Raw genomic sequence first — 10,526 nt, 5'->3', positions numbered from 1 at the left:
GGCCCACTCTGACCTGCGTGGGTCTGGGTCAGACCCAATCCGGCCTTGAACATGATAGGCCAGTTCACGGGCCTAAACTAGCCCGGCTCACGCCCACCCCTATATATAGATATAATGTAGTATTTTAGGAAGTGAAATTTTAAAATAAGAGAGTTTGTTAACAAGGATGTCAAGGAAAGGCACAACCTCATTTAATTTAATAAATTTTATTATTGCACATGAAAATATGAGTACATAATCTATGTATATGATAATACAAGCTCCTTAGGTATCCTAAAAGAAATTGTTATATTCAGCGTATGCATAATAGACCTAAAAGGCTCTATTTATATCTTTCTTTTTTCTTTTTTCTTTTTTCCTTTTTTTTTGTGTGTTCTTCACATCGGGGCTGCGTCCTCGCAAAAGTATCAATTCCTCCAACCTTTTTTTATTATCAGAATTGATAATTAAGAATAAATTTGACGTGCCAAGGTATACAAAAGCATATAATACATGAACAACACTAAGTAAATAAACTCATCCGCATATATTGTGACAACATAAAAGATGAAAAAACCTTGAACATCTCACATATATTAGGATCGATATTTCATAGATCAACTGAACAAAAACATAAACAAAACAAAAAATTCAAACAAATCGTTACCAGTGCGCAAAGAACTCGACGATCGCAAAATTGGCCTTGGATTCTTTTAGAACAGTCGCAAAAACGGAGCTATTGAGATCGACGGCGAAATCGTGGACTCCATCGGCGACGACGGCGTCGCCGATGGATCGAGCTTCGAGGTTTCGAAGGATAAAGGAGAAGAATAGTAGAGAAAGAATCAGACGAAAAGACATCAACGGAGAGGGAGAAAGAGAGAGAGCGAAGGAATCAAACTGGATCTGATCGAAGAAGAGTAGAAAGGTCTAATTGTAGAAATTGGGGATTTTGTTTCATCAAGGGTTTATAATATAATTGTACAGAAGAGAGAGCTTTTCTTTGATTAGTGAGGAAAAATATAATTTTTTTTTTCAAACAGTGCAGTTGCTTTGAAGCCACTAGAGATGACATGTGGGGACATCTCCTTCACGGGCCCACAGGTCAGTCTTATATGAGTAGTAAAGTACAAGAAATGTTGGTTAGCGAGAGTTGGTAAGGGGCTGTTTGTTTCACCCAATTTATAAAAAAAGATTGGTATTTGGGGTCTGACAGTGGTAAAAATATAAATTTTGAATTCTTTATGGATCCTATTCTAGAGTTTGGCTAAAAAAAATTTTAAGGAGTACCAAATCTATAAAGTAGCTACAGTAATGGTTTTTTATAGAAACCCAAATCCGAGCTTGTGCAGCGGATTTAGGCGAGATTTCTGACAGCGGGCTTCAACTTCGTTTCCGATTCCTAATCCTCACGACCATGAGCCCTAGATCTGGAATCGCTGTTCTGCTCCCGCCTCATCGCTCTCTTCTTCGTGCCTCTTCTCTCGCCCTTTGTCTTCTTCTACTTGCGTGGTCGGGGCTGTTACATGAAACCCTAGATTCTCCCGAGGCATGATTTCTTGGCCGATTTTGTGTGTAATCGGCTTCTCCCTATCTGATCCCGCCTCATTTTGCGCCGTAATTTCTTTGATCTGTTTTCCACGAGCTTGTTGGCGGGTTTCTTGCCTTTGATTCTTGGTGATCCCTTCTCGAACTTGTTCTGGTTCGGGTGGGATTGTTGGCTACGGTGGGTTCTTTGGCTTCGGTGGGTTTGTTACTTGGACGTCGGCATTTTTTCCCCTCTGCAGCTAGGTATAAGATTTTGCACTCTTTTTTAGACTTATTTCTTCGTGCTTGATGTGATGAAAGGAATCTGTAGAATGATAATTTTCTTGATAATTCGTTACATGTATAATTACCAAAAAAATAGGGTTATGTTTACTAAATTTCAGTTAATTGTGTAAAATAGAACGCATGATATTTGTGTGAATGAGTTGTTTTTTATATATGTGTTTACCAAAGAATGTGAATGCATGAAAAAGAATAGGGTTAAGTTCATTACATGAAAATCCACCGGGTAGTAGAATGTGTTGTTCTTGATAATTGTGTGAGATAGAATGCAACATTAGTTAAAATAATTATGGTTACAATTAGATTTCTTGCTTTTTAAGAAATAAATATTTGTATCAATTATCTAATTAATTTTGACAAGAAATAAGTAGACATCTTAAGCAATTATCTAATTAATTTTGACAAGAAATAAGTAGACATCTTAAGCTGTAACTGTATGATAATTTTAAAACGGATGTAGATGGATATGGAAGATGAGGAAGAATTGAAGAGGATGTGTGCTAATACAGCTATCTACGACGTAGGCACTTTGGTAACATGTATTTTGAGAATGCGTGCTAAGCGCAAGAGAATATCAACTTGTACGAAGCAAGAAAAGATCATAAAAATATATTGTAGAGAGGCTCACTTCAGACGTGTACTGGAGGGCTATCAAGATAGCTGCCGATCTTATATTAGAATGAGACCGAGGGCCTTTTTAAAACTTGTTGAAGTAATGAAAGCAAACGGTTTATTAAAAGATACAAGACACGTTCAAGTTGAAGAACAACTTGCTATGTTCATTGGTATTGTTGGACACAAAACTAAAAATAGAATAATAAGAACTGAGTTTATAAGATCAGGGCAGTTAGCATGTATTTCAATAAAGTCCTGCAAGCAATGAATGGATTACATGATCGGTACATGAAGCAAGCCCCAAAAGAAGTTCCCAAGGAGATTGCAAACAACTCAAATTATTTTCCTTACTTTAAGGTAAATTAAATACATACAGCTTAACAATTTTGCACATAAATCACTTTTTATTCAACTATGTATAATTTATAATTTTTTATAGGACTGCATTGGTTTGATAGATTGCACACATGTCGACGCGGTATTACCTAGTGACCTAGTTACACGGTTTAGAGGGCGAAAAGGGGTCACCCAAAACATCTTAGCAGCATGCACCCCTAATAAACTATTTACTTATGTCTTGGTTGGCTGGGAGGGGCAGCAAATGATTATAGGGTATTACAAGACGCCCTGTCCAGACCACAACCTTACGGGCTCCGAGTTTATGATGGTATTCATTCTCACTTGTGCACATTATGAATAATATATTAAATACTTAGCAATAATTGAGATTTTAAAATACTGTTCAATTAATGTAGGTAAATATTACCTATGTGACGCCGGATACACCACAATGTCAGGGTTCATATCCCCGTATCGCGGTGTCCGATATCATTTAAAAGAGCACACAGGTAGGACACCAAAGAATAGGAAGGAGTTGTTCAATTTAAAGCATTCATCTTTAAGATCAAAAATTGAATGCACATTTGGGATACTGAAGAATCGGTTTAAAATTCTTGCGACGAAGCCGAATTATCCATTTCCCACTCAAGTGGACATTGTACTAGCGTGTACTATGTTGCACAACTTTATTGCCTTGGAGGATCCGGATGATGACATTTTAAATGAAAATGTTGAAATTGATGAAGATACTGGGGAAGAGACAAATGAAGACGATTCAAATATGGTGGACTATACTCAAAGTAGGACACAAAGAGAGGATCGAGATGTTAGAAATGAATGAAAGGAGATGCGAGATCAAATTGCTTGGGCGATGTGGGTGGATTATTGTGCAAAGTACAATGGTGGTAACACAATGGAGAGCGGTTTAACTTAGTGTGGTATTTGTTCTATGGCTATGTAATAACTTGGTGAATTTTAAAATACTGTTCGCATCGATATTGTTTATTGTTTCTTTGCTTGTACCAAAACATTACTACTTTTATCGGTTGCTCTTTTGTTATGTTGTTTGAGAAATATCGTTGTTTCATATATTCCTTGATAAATGCTTACATATCCCATATTATTTTATATTTCTTTATTGTTAATATGGCTATGCTTAAAAAATATATTAGGTATGGCTAACAATCCGACAAATAAGCAAAGTGTGCCTTCTCATTCGAATGCAATGCCAAATCCTATATCAGGATTAACATGAACTACATGCCTGTTCAACCACAGCCATTCACTTCACCTCCGCATACATTCTCACCATTCCCACCATACAATGGTAATTATGGTGGGATGACACAGCCGCCAATGTCATACATGAGCTTGTTAGGCAGTCCACAAGGTTTGCTGTTTTCCACAGCCAGTTCTCAAAGTAGTGGACCTAATCAATTTTTACCGAACACTGGTGATTCAGGTGGAAAGGATATTCATGACATTGATGGTGCGGAGCACACTTCGCCATTGAAAAGAGGGAAAAGATTAGCTCATAAAAAAAAGTTCTGTGTGCCAGGTTGAACTCAAGAGGCGTGGCTAATAAGTTTTGGCTTCCAGAGCACGATGATGTGCTTATTCCTTATCTTGCAAATTTAGCATTGGATGGCCTGAAGCCAGACAAGAATTTCAAGGCTGAAACTTATAAAATGGCTGCTATGAAAATCAACATGCAATTCAGGACTGATTTCACTCACCTTCATGTTATTAACCACTTGAAATGTTTGAGGAACAAATTCAATGACATGAAGGCTTGCCTTGATATAAGTGGTGCTGTTTTGTTTGAGCTTGTGTATCTTTCATGCTCTTTGGGGTTGTGCCTGTTATTTGGAGCTTGTGCATCTCCTGCTGCTGCTGTGATTTGTTGCTTGTTTACCCCCTATCTGCTGGGTTTGCTGCTATTTTGTTAAGAGCTTGTGTAGCTCTTTACTGCTGGGTGTGTTGCTGTTTTGTTTTTCCTTGCCTGTGGGTTACTTGCTGTTTAGTTTTGAGCTTGTGCAGCTCCTTGCACTTGATATGTGGCAATGATGATGATCAGCGTTTACTGAGAATGCAATCTAACTTACATCATTTATCATATCCAGATGAGGCAAAAAGGGATAAGATTGCAGCCTACATTGAATTGACAATGTCTAGGCGAGGCAATTCATCCTTATAATGCAATCTGTAATAAACATGTAAGTTATAGGTGGGGCAATCAATTATGACAAGTTGATCTATTACCGAGCCATACAATATCAATTAGAATTTGTACCCAATTCAAACAACAATTTTCATTACATCCTCAATAGTTTTTGCAAGTACATGTACATAACATGAAATTTGTAATAATTAAAATAACACAAAAAATTGCTAAGAAAATTGCAGAAATTTTCCAAGCTAGTAGTTGATTTTCGACAAGTCTCAATTCTTTCTTCAACTTCTTTGATTGCAAAATATATTTATCTCCGTACCTATTTTCTTTGACATATTGGCTTCCTTGGTTGCTTGATGACTCTCCTCTTTCTTCAGCCCGTTCGAAAAAATTACATTCTTTATTTGGGAATTTTGCACACCCCTAATAACACCTACCCTTATTTTTACCATTCTTGTACACTTTCATCGGTGTTCGGAGATTGCAGTCGCAATAAACTTCATAATGTTGCCAGCACTCTTCTGATATCAATTTGATGTCGGGGCAGCAAATTGAAGACAATGGGAATTTTATAATTGCTAAAAAATGAGGATGCTTGGATTAATTTTGAGGCATCAAGGTGAATTTATAGCCACCATGCCCCTGAACTAGCCGTTGCTATAGTGTTTTGCCTAAGAATTTTGAAATCTGAATTTTGAGATCTGAAAATAGCCGTTGCTACAGTGTTGATTGCTTGAAATCTAAATTTTGTGGCTTTAATCCATTGCTACAGTGATTTTTAAATGTAAAATGGGCTAGCCGTTGCTACAGTATCGATCCAAAAAAATGGTCTTTTTGAACCAAACATGGTATTAGGAATTGGACCAATTATATAAAAGTGAGATTCCTAATCCTTTGGGTGAAACAAACATTGAATGCCCAAAAAAATAGGATTTTATAAAACTAAAAATTGTCTATAAATTTTTTATGGATTAGGTTGGAATCCATAAATTAAATAGGATTCCTAATCTAATTCCTAGCCCTTAGTGAAACAAACAGCCCCTAAGTGGTTGTTTAGGTGGATGGAAATAGGTGGAAAAGGGGGTTTATCTATGATTAAAAATCAATTTTCTAAATGTTTTCTATTTTTATCGATTGGCTAGAAATTTCTTTTTTAACAATGAAATGAACAATTTCCGTGGGTTGTGAGTATTTTATTGCCAATTATGTTCATCTCTTCTCTCTCAACGTGAGGTTTTCTATTTCTTTCTTTCTTCCCAAACAATTTTATTGTTTGGAGGTTTCTTTTCTTCTCCAAAAAGTTTTTGAATCAACAATAAAAACACAATTCTAAAAAATTTAGAAAATATAAGAAATTGTATTTTCTTACTAGAAAAAGGTTTCTTAGAATTTTAGGATAACAACCAAATGGCTATTTTTTTCCATGAAGTTGGCACTGATTTTATAACTTCGCTTTGAAAATGGAGCTTACAAGATTAAAATCTTTATTCTAAGAATTTGTGCTTTATCGGTGGATACATCTTCTTATTGATATTAGTCGAATTTCTGATTTCACTTAGATATCCTTAATAAATTTTTTTAGAGCTAAACAATTGTTTGGTAGGATTTTTAGGTAAAATTAGGGCAAGTTGTCCTATTCCAATACATTATACAATAGAAACAAAGCATATACAAAGGATTTTAAAAACTAAAAACCATAGTCCAGAGTGCAGATGGTGGTTACTAATATGTGAATCCACGAGTATTACAAGCGGACCAAGTTGTCATTCACGGCACAACATAGATCCACATAGGAAATGAACTCCTACACAAAATTATCGAGTTTAGAAACTAAAAACCAAGAAAAATGAGAAAATATAATTCCTTGTTTAACAAAAGTAGGACCCCCCCCCAAGCCCCACCCCACAAAAAAAAGTTCTCAAACCTCTTAATAAAAGCATAGAAAAACTTATTGTAAGCAAGCTAATTTTAAAAATTTTCATTTCTACGTTTCCTCCTACTATCAGTATAAGAGACTTCACGTTCTTCAAGAGCACGTTGGAGTTTTGTTACATACTTTTCATTGTCACTCTCTAAATATATAAGGATCCATCCTGCTTCTATTGTTTAATCGTCAGCTCCAATTTTGCAGTTCACATAATTCTCGAGCAAGATAAAAATGAAGGTAAACACATCATATATGATATCATGAAAGAGTATGTGTTGCCATCAACGTGTTGAGAAAAAATAGTCCTAAAGAAGCTTGATTTCTTCATTTGGCAAAAATTCCCTTTTGATTGAATTAACTTCTCAAAGCTTGAAGGCATTGATGGAATGTGCACAATCCGACCCAAAAAAATTTCAAACTTGAAAAGTCAAAGAACAATTAAAAAAGATGTTCGCCAAACTCCACAAATGTCGAACAAAAAATGTAATGAGATCTCCATCTCAACCTTTCATTGACAAAAGTATTTTGGTTTGCGGTCTTCTTTTGATTAATAGTCATAAGAATTTTTTTTATCTTGCTAGGCAGAAATGAATTTCAAATAAAATATTAGTGATAAAAAAGAATTCCACTCGAGATTAGAATTATATAAAAGACGTTGATAAAGAAGCCTCCCTCCTTATGTAAGGACTATGAAACCGAGTCAAAATCAAGAGTGGGCTCAATACAAGATAAGAGGTACAAGAGATCTTTGATTTTAATTCTCTCCTCAATAGTTCTAGCTCTTTTCAAGTAGATAATAAGCCTAAAATACTATCACCTTGTGAAACGATAAAGTCATCTTTAGACATTGCTAGCACATAGTAAGAAGGAAATGACCATTTTAAAAATATATATTCCCTAGTCCTCCCAAAACCTAATTTTTATTTGATTAAAATTTAGGAAAGAACCTTTTGATGAAATCACTCCACTCTAAAAAATAGATGAGTTAGGGCAAGCTATAGAATTTTGAAGTAGATTACAACCAGCGGAGAAAAGAGAGGATAACAGGTCATCGGATGAAGAATTCCTTTCTAAAAACTTGCCGTAAACATTTTGAAAGGAGGATCATTGAAGAGATGCAGATCTATGGCCTCAAGTCCCCCTTCCTTTTTGCTCAAAATAATGGTTTGCAAGTTATGTGTGACGTCCCTGGTTTCACACATGACTGCAGTCCAAAGTGAACCCAAAGATGTCAAAGCTGCTATGCACCCAACACTATGCATAAACATATTTTATTGTCACTGTTACTATCACTCTAACAGATATCAAAGACAAGTAGTGAGAGTACAAGCAGATATAACAAGGACGATAATACAAGGAACACAATGTAGAGAAGAAATATCCAACAATTTCTATAATTATGTCCCAACAGAAGAAAAGAATATACATATGATAACTGAGATAAAAATAATGAATCTCTGACACATAAGAGTCAATTGAAAAATACATAGGCACTCAGCCTCCAAAATAAAATACATCTAAAAGAGTTAAAACAAAAATATAGACTGCTGTGGAGCTCTAACTAACTAGCTATGAATGACGATAAACTATGTTGAGTTTTCGTCAATCTACGGTTCTTCGAATTCCTGTCCCGCTGCCTGAAAAAAGATGGAAACAATGAGCATCAGAGCGCTAGCAAGAACATCCCCACCACCCCCAGGGGGGAAGGGGTGAAACGTATAAATTATTACACATAGTATCTATATAAATCATATACCATGTACTAAGAGGAGTTAAGATTTAGAAAACTAGAACACGGGATGAGTAATCGAACGAATAATCCAAACAAGGAAATCCTCATATATATACCATGTATCTCAAATTGTGAATCGCTAAAGATCAACTCCAAAATCCTAAAATTAAATAATCAACCAAGAAATACATTACCAACACCTCATCCAACACATGTCGTATATGTCACATCATAGTATCTTACACTACCCCCGGGTAGGTGGCATGGAAACAAAAAAAATACAATCCGATGAAGTCCTCATCAAAAGTATTTACCATCATATATGAATGCCACAATGTTGGACCACATTCATAAACAATACTCGCTTGATTCCTAGGCGTCTCAATGATATAGAGTGTAGCCGTCCGTAGTATCATACGGATCACGGACTAACACACTCGGAGTGTAGTCGCCCGCAATATCATGTGGTGTATAGACATGCACACTCAACCACAGACAATGATGCATCACGGAGTGTAGTCACCTGCAAAATCTTCTGTGGTACACGGACTAAGGCACTCAGAGTGTAGTCACCCGCGTTCTCATGCGGTGCACAGACTAACGCACTTAAGCATCCAAAACTATCGTAAACCGAAATAATCGTCACTCCCTATCATGACAAACACAAACGTTAGACTACGCACCTCTAACGGCCCGTGCGTGCTCAAACCCAATACGTGCACTCCCATGGTCACACATGTATATCAACGTGCATCTCGTACTTCGTGTTTGTGACCAAACGTGCGTGGAAGATGAACATATGCAAAATAGCATCAGGTCAGTCGACTGCCCTTGGGGATCGGTTGACTAACATACAATCGTTCGACTAATATCCCATCAGTCGATTGGGCGACGACGTGCACATATAACAATCTCGATTGGTCGACTGGTCATATGTCGGTCGACCGACCAGAGAACATACAAAATCAACAGGGTCTCGATTGGTCGGCTGATACCTTATCGGTCGACCGACTAGAGAGAAAACATAGGGTTCTGAATAACTGATCGGTCGACTGATCAATGGGGTCAGTCGACCAACCCGAACACTGAAATGCAAATTTGCCAGTTTTCATGAAGTTAATCATTTTTCTCAAAAATTGGTAAAATCTAAACGTGGGGTGTAAACCACGATTTAAAACTTACATTAAATTAAATAGGGCTCGGCCAAACAAGTTTACATCAACAAAAACATGGTTGTGGGATCAAAAAATTTCCCTAAACATAGCTAATCAGATTTATCATGATTAATTAGGGTTCTAATCCTAATCAATTCATCAATTAGCAATTGATTAGGTTTCTAATCATCAAGATCATATCTTTTCATTGTTTAGTGATTAGATCTAAAGTTCTATTCATCAATTTTAGGGTTTAGATCCATTAAAAACGAAAATCTAAGGGGATGTGTTTGGGAAGTGATAGACTTGCCTTTTGAATACGTTTTAATTTGTCAAATGTGGAAGAAACTCGATCCTCCTTCCCAGAAGCCATAAATCTTGAAAGTACTCTGATACCAATTGAAAGTACCCTAATACCACTAGGAAAGAACCCTAGAGGGGGGTGAATAGGGTTTATGCTAATCTAATCCGATTTATGCCAATTTAAACCATATTAACAAATTATCCTAGCAAGTGAGATATAGACAAGATATATGCAAGGATAATAAACTAAGGGCAATAAGAAAACAAACAAGATAGTGGGAATATAAATAATAAGCAATAGACAAAGACGATATAAGATATGAACACAAAAATAAGTACGCCAATGCAATCACAAACAAACGATATGAACACGGAGTTCGGTCCCTATAGACGTCCAAAAATGCTTATAGATATCCAAACACAGCTCAAAAGATCAAAAGAATACAACAGTAGCTCTAAACTGGCTCGGAAAAA

The 10,526-nt window shown here is 36.2% G+C and overlaps 1 protein-coding gene across 1 annotated transcript in view; it reads right to left on the bottom strand.

Annotated features, from left to right (window-relative positions):
* The window catches only part of LOC109850504 (sulfhydryl oxidase 1-like), a 20,602-nt gene extending 19,601 nt beyond the window's left edge, over positions 1 to 1,001 (bottom strand). The window contains exon 1 of the mRNA XM_020420861.1: positions 647 to 1,001. Within this exon, the coding sequence (XP_020276450.1) occupies positions 647 to 840 (194 nt within the window). The 5' untranslated portion in view covers positions 841 to 1,001. The remainder of the gene's footprint in view (positions 1 to 646) is intronic.

Source organism: Asparagus officinalis, chromosome 1 (genome assembly GCF_001876935.1).
Source record: "Asparagus officinalis chromosome 1, Aspof.V1, whole genome shotgun sequence".
NCBI lineage: Eukaryota > Viridiplantae > Streptophyta > Magnoliopsida > Asparagales > Asparagaceae > Asparagus > Asparagus officinalis.
The sequence above is the reverse complement of the archived record's forward strand: the minus strand, read 5'-3'. Positions and strand labels throughout refer to the sequence as shown.